The 18,895-nt window shown below is 46.1% G+C and overlaps 3 protein-coding genes across 3 annotated transcripts; all 3 read left to right on the forward strand.

Annotated features, from left to right (window-relative positions):
* Window positions 1-157: 157 nt before the first annotated feature.
* On the forward strand, window positions 158-3,847 carry LOC124705437 (probable thiol methyltransferase 2). Its single transcript, XM_047237161.1, has 8 exons — window positions 158-305; window positions 1,037-1,167; window positions 1,736-1,822; window positions 2,478-2,578; window positions 2,650-2,749; window positions 3,094-3,140; window positions 3,291-3,369; window positions 3,550-3,847. The coding sequence occupies exons 1-8, from the start codon at window positions 158-160 to the stop codon at window positions 3,604-3,606; spliced, it is 750 nt and encodes a 249-aa protein (XP_047093117.1). The 3' UTR covers window positions 3,607-3,847.
* Window positions 3,848-4,267: 420 nt separating this feature from the next.
* Window positions 4,268-6,920, forward strand: LOC124669500 (proteasome subunit beta type-5-like). The gene is made up of 7 exons (XM_047206115.1): window positions 4,268-4,417; window positions 4,518-4,647; window positions 5,339-5,445; window positions 5,519-5,653; window positions 5,740-5,843; window positions 5,937-6,037; window positions 6,686-6,920. Exons 1-7 carry the CDS (start codon window positions 4,292-4,294, stop codon window positions 6,811-6,813), a joined length of 831 nt encoding a protein of 276 aa, XP_047062071.1. The 5' UTR covers window positions 4,268-4,291; the 3' UTR covers window positions 6,814-6,920.
* Window positions 6,921-9,224: 2,304 nt separating this feature from the next.
* LOC124705445 lies at window positions 9,225-13,423 on the forward strand. Its single transcript, XM_047237168.1, has 9 exons — window positions 9,225-10,073; window positions 10,156-10,200; window positions 10,278-10,325; window positions 10,422-10,478; window positions 10,558-10,650; window positions 10,846-10,908; window positions 11,297-11,371; window positions 11,441-11,545; window positions 13,017-13,423. The coding sequence occupies exons 1-9, from the start codon at window positions 9,225-9,227 to the stop codon at window positions 13,020-13,022; spliced, it is 1,341 nt and encodes a 446-aa protein (XP_047093124.1). The 3' UTR covers window positions 13,023-13,423.
* Window positions 13,424-18,895: the final 5,472 nt, after the last annotated feature.

Raw genomic sequence — 18,895 nt, forward strand, 5'->3', positions numbered from 1 at the left:
TTATTTTTTCTTGCGCGGTTTTATCCTCTTATTATCCTCTTCGTATATTGCTTTTTTTTTCTCGCCGCAAAGTACGAAGCAGTCTCCCGCAGCTTTCTCTCTCCTCGGAGTAGTACCACGGACGGAGGAGAGGGCGCCGCGCGCGCGCGCGCGTCGTATGCACGCGCTGTCTCGCCCCGTCCTCTCGCGCGCGCGGCCGCTGCTGCTGGCGGCGGCGATGGGGTCGTCGTCGGGGAGGGACCCGAGCGGGCACCCGGCGGTGGGGAGGCTCCGGGAGCTCTTCCGGGGAGGCGGCGACGCGGCGGGTGAGGATTTTTTTTCCCTCCCTTTTGCCCTTCACTTGATCCCTGGATTGATTGGCTGCTGCCCGTCGCTGTTGGGTAGGTGGGGGAGTTGGGCTGATGAATAGGTAGGTGGTTTCTCGTCGTCGTCGTCGAGGTCCAGCGAGCCCGCACGACCTTGGTGGGTGCCGCGATTGGTGCCCGCCCGTGAGTGTGCTCGATCGCGGCGAGTAGGCGTGTAGTTGGGGAAATTTCTGCGCTAGTTCGTTGGGACTCGGTCTCGGGGGCGAGGTGGTGACCTGACGTTGCTAGTAGCAGAAAATGGGTGTGGATTCTGATACGGTTAGAGAGTTTGTTGGGCGTGGTTTCCAGGTTTTGGACACCACTGGTACGATCCATCGAACAAGAGAATCTCCTCCCATTTTGTAGAGCACCAGCTTCGAAGAAATTAATGAATGATGAAACTAGCATTGGGCAAACTCGTAGCTGTTCTCTGAGACCATGCTGAGCAACAAGGGAGTGAGAGATCTGATTTCACTAGAGAGCAAAATGATATGTGACCTGAGATGCGTAGGGTACATCACTGCGAAGCAGAAAAAAAAATGCTGATTGTTACGAGACGGTTACTACCAGCTTTGATGTGTCATGGTGCGTCGTACAGTTGCTAATTTGCTATTTCCACGCTCTACTTGTTTTCTGTCATGTGGAGGCATTTCCCTAATTTTAGTCTCCCTTTCTTCGCGGCTGCTGATCAGATGGCTGGGAGAAGTCCTGGGAATCTGGAATAACCCCATGGGATTTTGGGAAGCCGACGCCGGTCATCGAACACCTCGCCAAATCAGGAACTCTACCGAACGGAAGGGCTTTGGTCCCGGGATGCGGCATGGTAAGTTACACAAAAGACCATTTATCACCTGCTTCTGTCATATGCATGATTAAAAATCATGATGTTTTTTTGGCTACACCTACGGGCCCGACAAATATCGGTCATGAAAATGGATACTTTTGAGTCATACAAGTGTTTAATATTAAAAAACATCATTAGTAATCCATGTTTCTTGCTAAGAAAAAAGTCTAATAATAACGTGCTCAATTAACATCCATTTTGTTCTCATCAGTTTATCAAAAGGATCATCACTGCCGGTAACAATGTGATCCACTTCTATGAGGCTACAAAACATTTTCAAATTTGCTCACACACGGAACTTCCGCATGTCAAAGTATTGCTGGGAATATTTTGTTTTCTACAGAATGCAAGATTAATGTGACAACTAGGCCAAAAAGAATGTAGAACCTGACTTGTAAACCACAGTTGACAACTTGAAATGCAATATACTTTAAGTGCTGACCTGGTTCATGTCTACTTATATGAACATTTTGCAAATCGGTAATAGTAGGAGGTATTTCGCTCAGATTTTTCCATGTAATGCCATTTCATTTCTTCTCTGTAACAGGGATATGATGTGGTCTCTCTGGCAAGCCCTGAGCGATTTGTTGTTGGCTTAGAAATTTCTAATATAGCTACCGAGAAAGCTAAGCAGGTGAGATGTTAGCTGGGTAAGCACGAGCACCCGATTATGAGTTAAGATAAACTTATACAGTAATGGCAATTGCCTTTTTTCATTGGATTTCTTGTTGGTAAATACGTCTGTGCAGAATTATGATTCGTCATGTATCCATGTTTGATGTTTTATCTGGTTATATGTATATCTGCTTTATCAAAAATAGAAAATACAGTAGTTATCTTTCAAGTGGTTTAGGTCCAATTTTTTGCTGGAAACGATTGGCAGTGTTTCTTGGAAGCAAAAGTGTATATGCCCATCAGAGCATGGTTATGTTTCAGCTATATTGGAGGGTATTATTTTTAAAAACAGAAAAGAAAAACCATGTGTAAAGGTAATTACTAAAGGCAACCATAAATTTTCTAAATGATGACTTGGTGGCGGAGTCATTTTCAATTTGGTGTTGTTCGTAATGACAAGTGAACCCAGCTCTTGTATTTGCATTGAATTGGTGTGTCACTGGATATGGCCCATTTATTTAAAAAGTCAATAATTATTCTATAAATCATAACTCGGATACATAGTATAATACAGTATATCATTTATCTTAAAAAACTGTCTTGTTATCATAGGTCAGACCGTCTATGGTGCTAAACTTATATGTATTTAATCGTTTTCCCAATTGCTGTACCAGTGGTCATCATCTTTGCCAAATGCAGATCGGTTTACATTTCTAGTTGCTGATTTCTTCAAGTGGAAACCAAGTGAACCATTTGACCTTATTTTCGACTATATGTATGTGTCAATTTATCTTGTCTGTTTGTTTTTCTGGCGGCAGTTTAGATCACCTTTATAAATGCATGCAGGTTCTTTTGTGCACTCGATCCAAGCTTGAGGCTGGCTTGGGCAGAGACAGTTAGTCGCCTTCTGAAACCAGATGGAGAGCTTATCACCTTGATATATTTGGTGAGGACTGAATCTCTATGCCTTTTGTTTTACTTTCGCATTAGAAATTTTATTGTACTTACCATATGATATTCTGGTGTTCAAACTAAACCTCCCATGTGATTGTTTCAATATATTTTGCTTCGTCACTTTGGAGTGAGTGCTCTAATAGAAAACAGAGCAAGTCCTAGGCGCTTACTCCAATATCCACCCTCCATTGAAACAAGGAAAGTAGGATGGAAATATTAATGAGTATTGCTTAAATTAATCTGCATACGTGCATGAAAGCGACTGGATTCTTTGGACGCCATTACATAATTCTGTTCACAACTGGAGAGCATTGCATATAATATTTGTTTTCGCAGATCAGTGATCAAGAAGGGGGGCCACCATACAATAATACAGTTGCTGAGTAAGTATGCATGTCCAGTTGCTATCACAAAAGAATTAATTTCCAGTTGAAAAACTTGAGTTTTCTTGGTGATGACGCAGCTATGTGTAGGACAAAAAGCTTATCCTGTCTTGGTTCTTGTCCTGATAACTATCCTTTATGTAACCACAGCTATCAGAAGGTACTGGAACCATTGGGTTTCAAGGCTGTTAGTATGGAAGACAATGAGCTCGCTATTAAACCGCGCAAGGTACATGACATACATTACTGCTCTTTTTTATTCACCGGGTTATCTCTGACTCCTCTTGTTCCCTGCAGTTGCTGTGGCATTTAACAGTTTGCCCATTGGCATATACTATATGCATAATCTTAAGTAGTAGAGCCATGCATGATCCCTGTTGACGTGTTTGATCTTTCACATGCTTTCCAGGGTTACGAGAAACTTGGAAGGTGGAAGAGGTGCTGTGGGCCGCAATCTTCTCTATGAGAATAGATGAAGCACTTGTTTACACTTCGTACACATTGTTCTGTGTTCAGTTGGTGATGTGCAGCTCTGAAAAACATGGGTCCCGGTACAACAAATTCTCGGATGTAAACTCGTGCACGGAGTAACATTCATTGTTTCCAGGGAGATAAACCGGTTAATGTGAAATTTCCCAATAAGTCTGTGTGGCTAGATACTATGCTTATTTTAAATATGCTGCAAGCTTATCGTTTCTGCCGTACCAGAACAGCTTGATGTACTATATAAAAAGGAAAATAAAATTTAGATAACTTATGAAATGGAGATGGGAGATATTTTTTGTGATTGAAGAGTAACTTTTCTCTGACATGAAATACCTGTTATTTTTTTCTGTGGAGCGAGGGAAGAGAAAATAGAAGGATGGTTCGGTGTTATGGGCTGAGACGAACTGGGCTGACCCGGATATAGAATCCTAGCCCGAAGTCATCGAGAAGTCTACTCTTACACAAAACTGTCCGAGCCGAAGTCCAAGACGGGTGCCCAGCCCGGCCTGGCCCAACCCATTAATAAACCGAGTCCTAGCCCAGGCAGCAAGGCCTCTTCTCTTCTTAACCCGCAAGAAAGAAACAGAGCCGGATAAAAGTGATACCCGAGAAGAAAAAAGGAACAGAAAACTCACTCTCCGTCGCTCCTCCACGCCGTCGACAAGATGAGGCTGGACACCTCCGCCCTCGACAACCACTTCGCCGCCGCCGCCGGCAACGAGTTTAGCGGGATCCTCGCCACCGACAACCTGCCCTCCCTCGAGTTCCCCGAGGTCGCCACCTGCAACGATGTGAGCCACCCCAATCCCCCACTCGATCCCCCTTCACCGCGATCTGCCTGATTCGGCGCGCTCCAGCCTCTGATCTGTGCGCTTTTGTTTCCGGTGACAGTTCGACGGGTTCCAGAAGGCGACCAAGGAGATGCTGAACCACAAGAAGGGGACGACCACGCTCGCCTTCATCTTCGACAAGGGCGTCATCGTCGCCGCCGACTCCCGTGCCAGCATGGGCGGGTACATATGTGAGCGCCCCGGCCCCGCAAAACATGGTCTCTATTAATGAAATTGGGGCGCGCGCGATCCCTTTTCACCAAAAAAAAAAAGGAGGTGAATAACTGTTCCTTGAGTTATAATAATGTAGAACAGAGAAACGCAAGCTTCGTAACACACAACCTCACAACAGCTGTGTTTACCGTGCTTGGCTATGGTTTATCCAGTTGGATTACGTAATGGATACAAAGGTACTGACTGAATTTAGACGCTAGTTCTCCGTAGGAACTAAGAGAGATGCACTCTTTAGTGGAATTAGTGTTGATAGAGTGCTGATCAGTATATAATGATACACTAAAATGTTAGTTTTGATGATTCCTGCTGTTGGATGCAAGGCTTCTAATTGAAGGTCCAATGTGTGTGCCCAATGTTTGAGCCCTCTGCGGTTTGGGGAAGGGCAATCAAATGCTAAATTAAATTTGATGTTTGTGCATACTAATTTGTGTCTGCAGTTTGGTGAAGGACAATAGAATGCTTGAGGCTTTTAGCATATAAATTAGGTTTTCTGCCTCTGATCCTCAGTAAACTTGCTCTTGCATGTGTGTTTGCCATTGAGAAGACTTTCAGAAGGAACATTTGTTGCTGTAGGAGCCGTTTGCTTCATGCAAGGATTTTTAGCAAAGTGTATTTCTGTTTTACATGACCACGTCTCTTCTTCTGCAGCTTCTCAAACTGTGAGGAAAATCATCGAGATAAATCCCTACATGCTGGGAACGATGGCTGGAGGGGCTGCTGATTGCCAGTTTTGGCACAGAAACTTGGGTGTCAAGGTAAAATATCACCCGCTTCTCTACTTGCATCTCATCTCTGCGTAGTAGGACTAACAAGAGGTTCTTTTTTCAGTGCCGGCTCCATGAGCTCGCGAACAAGCGAAGGATCTCTATTGCTGGTTCTTCAAAGACATTGGCCAATATCCTTTATTCATATCGCGGGATGGGTCTTTCAATCGGTACAATGATAGCTGGATTTGATGAAACAGTGAGTAGCCCTTTGACAAATTTAGTTTCCTTAAGCTGTATGGTACTATGGTAGGTCTATGCTTAACAATTTCTCTCTTGATCTAGGGTCCGGGCTTGTACTATGTTGATAGTGAGGGTGCAAGGCTTAAGGGAACCCGGTTCTCTGTTGGTTCTGGTTCTCTATATGCTTATGGTATCTTGGATGAGGGGTAGGTTTTTTTCATACCTCTGCTTTGTTGCTTTGCTTGCTGCTCATGTTAACTTGAAGTTGCATGCCCTTATGTTTGTACTTTACCTTTCAGTTACAAATTCAACATGCCAATTGAGGAAGCTGCTGAGTTAGCTCGGCGGGCTATCTATCATGCAACACACCGTGACGGTGCAAGTGGGGGCTGTGTTAGTGGTATGCATTCTCTTTCTGAGTCTATTTCTATTTGTTTTTGATTTTCCAGCATTACTGCCTACTTACAGTCTAGTCTAATCATTTTGTGTTCCTTCAGCAATAACAGCGAACTTAATAACATCAAACGTTCTTCAGCTGTATAATCTGTGCATACTGTTGTCAATTCAGTTGTACACCATGAAGCCTTGGTCACGTTAGCACCTTTGATATGTTTATGTTGCATCCATTATCTAATCAAGTACTACCACCGTTCCAAAGTAAGTGACTCGGAGATGTATCTGGAGTTCTGGATGCATTTCAATGTGCAGATACATCTGTGTATATAGAAAAAGTTGAGTCACATTTTTCCAAACGGAGGGAAATACTAATCGTAATGTTGAATCCCCAGTCGATTATTGATAGGCTTCTAGGGTGTGGCCACTTACACCTTTCACCACAAACATAAGATCCCCATGGTCCTACTGAAGGTAGAGATTTTGCTTTCTTTTGCCCTTGCTTGTGGGTCCTGATCAAGCAAGACTATGTTACTTATGTGCTTCATAGAACTTTTTATGAAAGTAAAGTTGCAAAGTGAAATTCCTCTTGATCCTCTGCTCCCACCTTAGTGTATGTATTGTGTCTGACGTCACCAGTTTATTTCGATTTCAGTCTACTACGTTGGCCCTGATGGATGGAAGAAGCTCTCAGGAGATGATGTCGGGGAGCTGCACTACCAGTACAACCCAGTTCAGGAAGCTTTTGTCGAACAGCAAATGGCCGAGGTCCCTGCTGCATGATGTGAGCTGGGCGCATGTATCCAGGTCCTGTGGACTGTGGAAGCACCTTGTTTATGAACTCTGGCTTGTTTTGTCTCCTCAATGTTAAGAGATCTCTTTTAAGACCTTCTGATCAACATTTACGCAGTTATTATGCCAATGTGACTGTAGACTGATGAGCTGATGATATAGATGTTTGCTCTAAGTTTCATTTGAATTCTTTCTCCATGCTATCTGTTATAGTTTGTGTGTGGCTGCTGTATAGTCTACTCATCAGGTTTTCTGAGTGCAAATGTGCGGTGGCAAATGAATGGTGATATATCAACTTTATTGTACGTGTGTACCAAATAGTGTTGAAGTCAGCAATATTGATACAGGTACAATTACATTATAGCACACCGATTCTAAGTTTATTACAGAGGAAAAATGAAAGTCAAATCGTGTTCTCGGCAGGAGTCAGGGAGGGTGTTCTAGACAGGAGTCTGGGGAGGGTGAGTGAGAGAAATGACGAATGCACAGCATATTGTGTCTACATTTCGTGGGAAAATGTCTAGCATATTGTGTCTACATTTCGTGGGAAAATGTCTAGTGATACCATGATACCACTTCTCAAAATTCAATTTTGTAAGTGTCAAAAAATTCAAAACAAATTCAAAGGTGTTCACAGGATGTGTATTTATATTCCCTGGAATTTTTAGAACAGAATTTAAAATACACAAAGAGAGATACGTAAAAGAAAGGACAAATTGCTATGTGAAAGTGTCATTTTATGTTTTTATCTGACACTCTTCATGTTGGATTTTCCTTTTTGTTTCTTGGCATGCATTTCATATTTGTTTCTGCAAGTTCTTGGTATCGTAAACACACAACTTGTGAGCATCTATAAATTTATTTCAGAACTTTTTGATAGTTGCAAATTTGTGGTATCATGGTATCACTAGGTATGTACTCTTTTGCTGCCTATCACCTTCTACATCTGGGTTTCACACTTTCCCTCCTTTATTTCTATCTACACCTAGACGCTAGGCTTGATGCATGTGTTTTTTTTTTCGAGAGTACTAAAACGTATCATATTTTTATAGAAGGCATAATTTTGAATATAAGAAGATAACAACTCACTGCAATCAAGGAGTGTGGACGAACTCCACACCACGGACAACACGACTACAAAGCAAAAAAAAAAAAAAGAGACTTGTCCTAAACTATGCACCAACGCCGCTTCTTGATCGATGCCGGTCACCTACGAAGACCGAGGACTCCCACTAACTGCCCTTGTCGACGCACGATCCACCCTTGATGCTGTAAAGGAGGTGGCAAGCGGATAGCTGGACTTGGCTAGGCCCGAGAAAGGCACCGTCCTGGACTCACCGACGATGTACATTGCACCATTGGGCAACAATATTGGACATCGATGATCATCGGAGGAGCACAACATAGGATCTCCAAGCTGCGTCTCCAAACACAATGCCCCTAAAAGAATAATGACGTCGAGGACGCCACAATCACGACGATTCAACTCCGAATCTAGGCTTTCGCCCAGAGATAGCTTCCGCATGAAAAGGGCTTGTCGAGGCGCGCCACCGTCTCCCGCCGCCTTTGGTGGCCGAGCATGGCCTCCAACATCGGTGGTGGCAGCAGCCGGGAGAGAAGATCGACCGTCCCTTTTCCTATGGTTTGGGGCCCTCTGGAGTGACCCTTTTTTTCTATGCGTGTTCTTTTCGCCATCTCAACGGTAATGAAATTTGATCCCTAGGATGGCTTGGAAAAAACTATTACCGCGTGTTGTGGAATGTATCGCATATTTTTTAAATAATCCCTCCTTCCTAAATTAGGATGTCTATAGATTTTAGTTAAAGATGAACTTTTAAATTTTGAGCAACTATATGCAAAAAAATGTCATCATCTACAACTTTAAATATTTCATGATGGTTCTAAAATATTATTTTAGGATTATAAATATTGTCACTTTTTTCTACTACCTCTGTCCATAAATAGACGTCTGAGATTTCTTTAAATCTGGATGTATCTAGACGTTATTTAGTGTCTAGATACATTCAGATTTAGACAAACCTCAGATATCTATTTATAGATGGAGGAGTATATAATTGGTCCAAGTTTAAAAAGTTTGATTTTATCTAAATATCTCAGTACACTAATAAAAATCAATATTCCCAGATTTGTTTTGCTTAGTAATGATATTTGGGCGGTGCGGCAGATTTCACATTTCGGCACTCACATTTCGGTGGTGCTGCAACCTGCAATACGCCGGCAGCCGAAAAGCACGCCGCCGCCTCGCCTCCCTCCCCTCCGCAACCAAAAAGAAACGCACGCGCCGCCCCACTGCCTCGCGCAACCGGCGACCTTCTTCCGCACCAGCAGCCGCCTCCCCTAATCCTCTCTCGCTTCGGCGGCGCGAGCCGGCCTGCTCTGCAATGACGCGCCGACGCTCAGGACGACGAGCGGGCCGTCGCGTGGAGGCAGCCCGCCGCGACGAGCGCGCCCCCGCCGCCCCGCCGCATTACGGGGACGTCGAGCGCCGCCTCATCGAGGAGGTGCTCTACCTCCACTCGCTCTGGCGCTCCGGCCCACCCACCCCCGCCCTGCACCCCGGGGGCGGATCCTTCGCCACCCATGTCCGCGCCGACCGGCGGAAGCGCCGCAGGCTCGAGCGCCGCGCCGAGCCCGCAGACCCGGGCCCAGATTGGCCCCTCGCGCCCTCCCCGCCGGCCTCCGCATCGCCCGGCCCCTGGCCCGACGCCCCCTCCTCCTCCTCCCCCACGCAGCAGCCTCCACCGCCGGAGCCTTCCCCCGCCCGGCTCGCGCAGCGCGCCGCCCTCCGCGCCGCGGAGGAGTTCTTCTCCGGGAACGCCTCCGAGAGCGACGACGACGACGAGGAGGGGTCCGAGTCGGAGGATGCCGGGGACGCGGCGGCGGGGTTCTTCGTGGGGCTGTTCGAGCGGGACGCCGAGCTCCGGGGCTACTACGAGCGGAGCTACGAGGAAGGGGAGTTCGTCTGCATCGGTTGCGCGGGGAGGAAGGCGAGGAGGGGCAGGGTCAGGAGGTTCCGGGACTGCGTCGGCCTCGTGCAGCACGCGCGCGCCGCCACGCGCTGCGGGAGGCCGCGGGCGCACCGCGCGCTCGCCTCCGCCGTCTGCCGCGTGCTCGGCTGGGACATCGATAGGCTGCCCAGCATCGTCATCGACCCCCGCGGCACGCTCGGGCAGGCTCTGCTTGCCAGGGAGAGCGCCGCCGCCGCCGCTGCCCCCGCTCACGAGACAGAGGTTTTCACCTATTCATTCCTGCAGGTCGCTCACTGACGAGACTGTCTGCTTGTTCTTGGTCTGATCTAACCGCTGATTGCAGGAGAATGTCGATAGTATGGAGAATGGCAACGAGGATGCAGCCAAGGTGTGCACGCCTTGTTAGCATGTGAAATGGTTGTTGTCGGTTGGTCAGGTTTAATCTGGTTTGGTCCTTGATTTCAGGAGGATGGTGGTTTGGGGAAGAAGAGCTCCTCCTCGAGTGATAAGGAGGTAACCATGGCCTGCAAACTTGTTGAGTGTTGATTGATCTCTTGACGGGATCACGAGAAAACCGTTTCTGGCTCTGAATATGGTTGTTGATTGCAGGATGACGTTGATAGCGGGATGAATGATAGCCCCTTGAGGGCCGGGGCTGCAACAAAGGTCTACAACATGTTAAATGATTACCGATGGATGATGAGATTGTTGCTTGGTTAGGATCTGATTTGGGTGCTACTTTCAGGAGGACGTTGAGACAATGAAGAGCGGCACTTCAAGTAATGGCAATGATAGAGAGGCTCATGAGCAAGAGAATGTCACAGAAACGGCGGAAAAGGTCTGTATTAGTTATTATTAGCTGCATATGCAAGTTAATACTCCAATATGATTATACACCAGTTTTATTTTATTTTGAAGTTTTTGCTGTCTTTCATGTCTTTCTCATTAATTTCCCTTGATGATTGAGGGAAGCTCTTTATCCGCAGCACTATAGAGTGGAATTAAAGGAAGTAACTTAAACTATGCTATGCAGGATGATACAGACCCATTGGGCTCCAAAGACACACCTATGGAGCTCCGTAAATCTGTCCAGGAGGTCAGTACTGATATTGTTTCCTTATACATTGAGTGAGACTGTGAAAACTGGAAAGCTAATTTAATGACGCCTTATAGAAGTTGACCTTTGATGAGAGACTTGCTAATACACCCATGCAATTGCATTGGAAAACAAATCTAGCTAGAGACTGCAGGTGCACTATGTTTAATTTGAGAAAGGGAAACGTTCTTGGAAGCGGATTCTTTCATTCTAGTAGTGTTTTAGAGTTAAGATTTGATTCTTTTGCTCCCTAAAATATCCACGAAACATTCTGTATGAAATAGTCCAACTAGTGCAGAGATTTCAATGATGATTCCTCTTACAAACTGATCACACATGATTTACGTCTTTCTTGCACTGTCTGAGACAACTATTCTGTGGCATGCAGGAAGAAGGTGCTATTGATAATAAACAGGATATGGGGGACATTTGTAATGTCAAGGTTGAAACCAATTCATCGAAGGTATCTTCAGCCTCCAGGATTGCATAAATGTGATTGTTTTCTTCTGCTTATTTTACTTTTGACATGCAGGAAGAAGCTGCTACAGAGAATAAGCACGAGCATACTAACAACATTTTTGGTACTGGAGATGGTGATATTGGTAGCCCAGGACACAATTTAATTGACTCAACAAAGGTATATTATCTGTCCTAACTTGCCACTTATCACGATGCCTGAAATCCATCTGTTTTTCAATTGAGTATATTGTGTGCAATCACTACATTAGGTGTATTCATGCACTCATGCCATCTGGACATCACGAATGGAGATAATAGATTGACAAGCCACTCTCTGAGCGCCAATTTGTGATACTCCACCAGCCCATACTACCCCATTTCTTCCGGTCTGCAACCAGTCTGCAACCCTCTCATCCAGCCACATACTATCCACGACCTGGCAGGGCCTACCATGAACATGTTGCAACACCACCACAATGGCGATATCTCATTTCTTCCAGTCAACCCAACCCTGTCACTACTGTCTCTGACCGAGTAACCTGCACTCCCACTCTCTGCTCCCTCTCTAACCAACCATACCGGATCCAGCCACCCTGACCTCGTTGCAGCTGGATCCGGCCACCCGACTTGTGCGCCGCCTGGACCATCATCTGCGGGTACTCCTACTGGTTTTGCACCTTGCACAATGTTGTCAGATTAGTTGTCCTCTGCAGTGCCAAGGATTACATACACGTTACCCACTATTCACTCTGGTGTACCATACATCTGCAATATTTGTTATGCATTTTTTCAGGATGGTATACTGTTTAGTTTTTCAGATATTGTTTAGATAGTGAAAGTGAGCACTCTTCTGGCCTCTTTCAAAAGATGTGCAAATTTTGGGCAGTATTTTGGAAATTTTTGTACTATGTATAAGAAGATATTATACATTACAATATACATGTCAATTGCAGTGGCGTGCATTGATATTTTTTGCATTTTGGTGTATTTTTTTGGATCATATGTATTATAATAAAGACGTACACAATTGTCGTATATCGTTTCTCTACTCAAAACTCTGAACTGAATGTGGGTAAGTTTTCTCAGCCAAACGTGTGTAGGACAAACTTGAAATCACACCAAGTGACATAATGTCCACGCGCCTCCATTTGCACTGGAGTACAGCAAAGTTCTTATCAGACTTTCCACATGTCATTACTCATTAGCACTGGAGTACAGCAAAGGTTTTTTTAGATTGAGGACATCGAAGATGCTGATTAAACACAATATACCTTTTTTTTATGCATTTAGGTTCCTAAATCAATGGAAATGTGCCCTGTAACTATGGACTACTGTGATGGTGCGGGTTTTCTGGCCCTGATGAGGATTTAAAAGGCACACTAAAAAAGTTATGAAGAGAATGATGCGTACATCATTGGATGAAGTACGCATCATTATTTTTCTAAAATTTACAGTGTGAAAATATCATTCCACAATTTTGACGCAGTTAATTATTTGATTTTTCCGGATCTGGGAAGTGCTTATCTTCCACTGTTTGCAAATGCAAACTGAGATCATCCCAACATTTTCCGAGCTGGATTTCGTGTTAATCGTGCACTTTCCAATGCCATCAGTATTTTAATGATACTACTTTTTTTTCTCGAATGCAGAGCTGAAACAGATCCTGGTAGCCATCCAATCCAACTGTGTGGAGAAGGCCGGCGACCATTGCCTATTATGTTTCTGCACTAAATGTGAACTCAACCAGAGCATTATCAGATTTTGCATCCATGTAGTTAATCAACTGTTACTATTTGCTGACCTAACCGAGCATAGCTCATTCTCCCACCTGAGCACTCGTGTAAGAGAGAAGTTTCTGTTGTGATCAATTGGATCAGTATCAGATTTTGCATTCATGTAGTTAGTCAACTATCGCTCTTTGGTGACCTAACCAAGGATAGATCTCATTCTCTAACTTGAGCACTGATGTAAGAAGTTTCTATTGTGATCAACTGGATCCTGCTGCAGTTTCTCTAAATAAAAGAGCCAAGCGATCTGGTCCGTCTTCCCCAAGTGATATTTATCAGTTTTGCTGTGGTTTTGAGCTTAAAGTTTCGACAACATATCAATAGTGTCAAGTACATTAGGAAACGAATGACCATAACAGTTTCTGACGTGGGCGTCTCATCTATATACAAATACAAGGACCTAAACTCGAGCTCGTGCCAAACAATTTAAATGCTAGCTACTTTTGTTTCTTGGATTTATTCCTCATATACATGAGAATATGATGTTGCCTAAATTAGATGTGTTTGTTGCTTTTAGAAATGATGGATCTAGCATGGATCAGAGGGACAAGCATTAAAGCATGATCGTGTATGGAGACAACAGTAAGCATGTAAAGATTGAAGAGGACGCTACAACTGAATATTTCAGAACTTTAAAGCCGCCATAAAGATGATGGAAGATTTGGATAAAATATTCAAGATTATGCTTCATAATTTCATTCATAGTTTGATATGGTGCTGGTCAACTTTAGTTTTGGGTCACACCCATGTAATTTCACAGGAATTAAGTCGGCCACTTTTTAAAATCCGTATTTAAGGAGAAAGGCCCTCTAGGGTTTGGTTCGACCACCACACCCATAGCTGGCCGAAACCCTCAAATTTTCCTCCTTAAATACCCCTTAGATGTCACTTTAAAACTCAGATTTTGATTAGATTAAAAATTTAGTCATTGCTGCAACTTTATTTACTTCTCTTGAGGCCAACGTCCAAAAGAAGATCGGCTATTTGTAATCCCACCATCTTAATAAAGCTTCCATCTTCGTCCGCAATATCTCGATTGCAGTTTTGGTTTTTTACTTGTTCTCGATTACACGCAGAAATAAAAGATCTTTGTGGTTAGGCTGATCGTGCTTCCACAAGATCGGTAACCTCTAGAATATTGTCCTAGGGATTGCATTGGCGCTCGTTGCTTCGCACGTGTAGTCGGATCGTTAAGCCCAACCTCCACCATAATTGACATATATCCATCTCATCGAAAGATCGGACACCTTTGTCCTATCAAGTGGTATTAGATTTCAGAAGTCAAAAAATAAATACAATTAGGATTTTAGATCATCCATCCTATCTCCAATATTCGCCTTTTGCTTTGTGTTTTCAGTTTTGCATTGTTGAATTTGTGCCTTCATCACTGTGTCGAGTTGCTGATCTTAGTGTCTAGTAGTCATAGTGCTAGTAGTCCACCTCTGAACTATGGATTTGTGGCAGTAGCTTGATCTATCTATCTCTTGTGCTATGTTATTAGATGACATATATGAGCTGCCTATTATGATTATGGGAAAATAATTCTATGAGACCCGGTCCACAAATTCTATGAGACCCATGAACTTTGTCCATTTTTATCATAATAAACAACTTTTACTTCCTTTTACTCGCCTTTACATTTTTAGCGTTAATTAATTTTGAAAATACAAAAATATCTTTACTTCTTGAAACTACAGCCAAAACCCCAAAAACATCTTTATTTACTTGTTTTGGTTTATTTTCTAGCTTTATTTTTCTTTATAGTATTTTATTCATTGTTATTTACTTTACTAATACCGAAGCCTTGTGTTTGAAAACCACACGGTGGAGTTGGGGGCACAAAGACAAAGACTTCGCTTTGCAGGTTGCTAGACAGGGTTGGAAGGAGCTTCACCTTTGTTTCCCGAGAGTTTGATATAAACCCCGAGTCACCCTTGTGGGGAAATTTTTTCGTGCTGCATCACTCTGCACTGGGAGTCCCACCGAATTGACAGACTTGTTGTAGTGTCATCAGAGAGTCGGACGGCGCGACACTGATGGGGTAAGGGGGACGGGCGAGCGAGCAAACTTTGACGTCCTTCAGAAGCCACCACGCATGCTGTTATCGTGATCAAGCAAGAGGCGCTCAGTGCCGCCATGGGACAGGTCGTAGGAGGCAACACCGATGCCTCAACGGAAAGCTTAGTGTCTTTCGTGAGCGCACATCCACCTATTCGAACTCGGTCGGCATGTACATCAGTGGAGGCCCTCTACATCCTCCAACATGTTTGTGCGCTCTCTAGGTTCGGAAGCTCCCGTTACACGTTTTCGGAGATCTCATCTATGCCCGACAGCCCGAAAGTACCTGCACCAACCTCAACCGCACTCATGCGGACCGCGACTTAACGGTGGAGACCGAAAATGGGCCACGGGTGATCTCAGCTGCGAACCCGCACCCCACAAGCTGTAGGAGGGAATGATAGACCCGACGCTGTCCAACCCTGTATGCTTGCAACATCTCTTTTCTCCATCCATTTTCATGTCAAACCGGCTAGTAGTGTCCAATCATGCGTAGGACTACTATGCGGAAGACAACAAGGCCTTCATACACGACATGATCAATGGCAGTGACCCTATGGACGATGATCTAGCGACTGAGCAAGAGACACAACAAGATGGGTTCTTTATTTATTGCGAGCCATTGTTTGGGCAAGATGGTGACCCTATGGATGAAGCCGCCACTATGGATGATGCCGGTCATCGGATGACGTTGCTATGGATGATGCCGAAGTTGCAAGACAAAAAAAAGGCAAAAGGACCGGAGGATACATAGTCAAGGAGGACTAGTGCCTTAGTAAGGCTTGGATGGCGATTGGTCAAGATCCAATTTACGGTGCCGAGCAAAAAGGAGGGGCATATTTGTGGAAGGTTGACCAGTTGTTCCATGAACATAGCATACGCAATTCATAGTTATCGAGGTGAAATCACGGTTCAAAATAGATGGTCATCCATCCAAGCTGAGTGCAAAAATTTGGCAGCACATGCAAGCATGTGGTAGGGCGGCCCATGAGCGGCGTCGGTGTTCAAGACATGGTAAAACCTCAGCCATTTTACACATGTAAATGTACATTGCATATGTGTGTATATTTAATGGATTCTCATCGATATGTGTAGGTGCCCCAAGCTTATATCCGGCTTGAAGAAATCTGGCAGATAAGGATATCCGAATAAAAAATTATTTAGATTTATGCAATGGTTTTATCAGAATAGTTCGATCTTGATCCGAAACGTCTAAGCTAATAGAGCATACATAGTGGTTAGTGAGTTGTCGAGTTCGTCCATTAAACAATAGCTCACATATGTAGTGGCTCTATCGAATATATGAGTGTTTCGACTCGTTCTATCAATTAATTTTTGGTTGTATGGTTTGCGGATTTACTTATTCGCGTACATATCCGATCAATTTTGTTTCCTTTCGAATCCACGGTCTCACATTCCCGGATTCAGATCCGGTCCGCTCCAAATCCATCATGAATATGTGGTAACAATAAAATCCGATCCAATCCGTTTGTACATCCTTATATACCCACAACATTTTGTTGCATTGGTGTTTTTGGAACCATGCTGCCATATAATATAACAATACATGTGCAACGCGGGTGGAGGTTAGGTTATTATGGTGTGAAAGGTGGAACAAAGTTGTGCCGGTGGTGTCTCTTTGGCGAGGCTGTACCGTTGGCCAGGTGTGGCCGTGTGAGTCTTCTCTTTTGTACTCGCACGAGTACATCTTGTAAGCTGTGTACGCCTTGTACGCCTTTTCTTCTCCTTCTAATAAAAAGTGCGGCCAATGGCCCTTCGAAAGGACTTTGGCTCCGTTTCGACTAGTTTCAAAGGAGAGCATCTCGGGACGACAGACCTGGTCCTCGGGTCGCTCCCCCGCGGGCGACTCCAGGACTCCCAAACCCTAGCCGTCCCCGACCCCCTTCCTCCACCCTCCCCCGCCGCCGCCGCCGGCGGAAGCCGCCGGGCAAAGCCCTGGCGGTGCCGGCGGCGGTGGCCCTTCTCTACCCGGCGTCTCTCCTTTCCAGGCGGGGCTGGCGAGCAGGCGACGGTGCATCCAGGTCGACGGGTTCCGGCGGCGGCGCGTCCCTCAGGCGGCGTGGCGGCGGGTGACGACGAGGTGGCGGCGCGGCTTCTTGGCCGCGGGACGGCGCGGCGGCTGGGGGCGGCGCCTGCCTGGCCCAGATCTGGGCCCTTCGGGCCCCATCTGGGTCCGGGCGGGCTGGCTCCCTTCCCTGCGTGGTCCTCGTGACGGACGGAGGGGCGGCCAGCGTGGGGGTGGCGCTGCCGGCGGCACGTACGCTGCAGCGCAGAGACCGGATCTTCACGAGCCCGCTCGGGCTCGGCCGGGCCAGCTGGGCCTGGTGTGATCTGGTCATCGCGTCCGATCGGTGTCCGCAGGAGGCGGTTCCCTCCGACGTGGCTGCGGTCGTGCTGCCTCTCTCTCCCGGATCGCCCGTCTTGTTCCTGATGTCCCCAGGTCGTTGGTCACGGTGAGACGGTGGTGGTGCCTGCAAGGCCGTGGTGGCGTGAGGTGGTGGGCGGCGAGTGTGGTGGAGCACGATGGAGCGTCCAAGGCGGGACTACGAGGGTCGGGAGGAATCCCTGTCGGTTTCGCCGACACCGACGCGGTGACGCCCGCGGGCGCCACCCTTCCTTCTTGAAGGGCGTTGGGTGAAGCCACTGTTTCCCGTCCTTGCGCGTACCGGGGGAAACCCTAGGATCACTCCGGGCAGCAGCGTCGTCATCGTCGCATCCCTTCTTGAAGGTGTTGCTTGGTACGCGGGGCTTCCATGTGCTAGGCTTGTGGTGGATATTCTCCGGCGGGAGCAGCGGTTGCGAGGCATCTCCGTTTTCGTCAATCCGACCTTTTTCGGCATTAGTTTCTCTTGTCTTTCTTTTGTGTTTTCTTTTGGGCGTGCTTGTGCTGTTTGCCCCAGCCATGGATCCTATGCTGTATCGGTCTTGTGCTATATTAATATAGCGGGGCGAAAGCCTAGTTCGAAGAAGAATGGCCCTTCGAAAAAAAGGTGGAACGAAGGAGAATTTTGGTTCTATAAAGATGGGATGTTGGGGAATGGAAGATTTTAATTTCATCAATGTGCAATTTCCTGTTGAGACGTGTGTTGGGTGTGTTTGACCTGGAACCAGATTATTTGGCTGTAAGTTGGCACGCAGGCGGCGTGGTGCAAGTTTTAATGGATCGCGCTACCTTATCTTGAAAATTCTTAATCTATGGGCCGACCATGACCAGGGACGAACTGGACGACTCTGATGCGATGCGATCCACCGTCCAGCTCGCTCCACGTGGACGCTACTCCGGGGCACGTACCAGCGGCTGACGGCACGGGCCCGCTCTCTGGGCTCCGCCGGTCATGGTCACTAGCCCTTCATGGTTATGTGTGAAAATAGGTCGGGAAATAATTTGATGAAGCCGGTGCATCAACTTACCCGTTGGACACGTACGTGTGACACGTGTCTAGCAGACTGTCATTGCAGCAAGCCACGGAACAAATAAATAGCGAAACAGCGCTTCGGCCTGCAACTGCAACACCACCGGCGCAGACTGCCATTGCCCACGCACGCACGCCAAAGCTAGCTTCTACTCCACTCGGCACCTCGCCCAGAGGTTCCTTGATCGGTGCATAGATCGGTGTTGGTGATCGAGTTTGATTTGATTGGGGCTTGTGATCGAGGAAGGG

This window comes from Lolium rigidum, chromosome 1, assembly GCF_022539505.1.
Source record: "Lolium rigidum isolate FL_2022 chromosome 1, APGP_CSIRO_Lrig_0.1, whole genome shotgun sequence".
In the NCBI taxonomy this organism is placed as follows: domain Eukaryota; kingdom Viridiplantae; phylum Streptophyta; class Magnoliopsida; order Poales; family Poaceae; genus Lolium; species Lolium rigidum.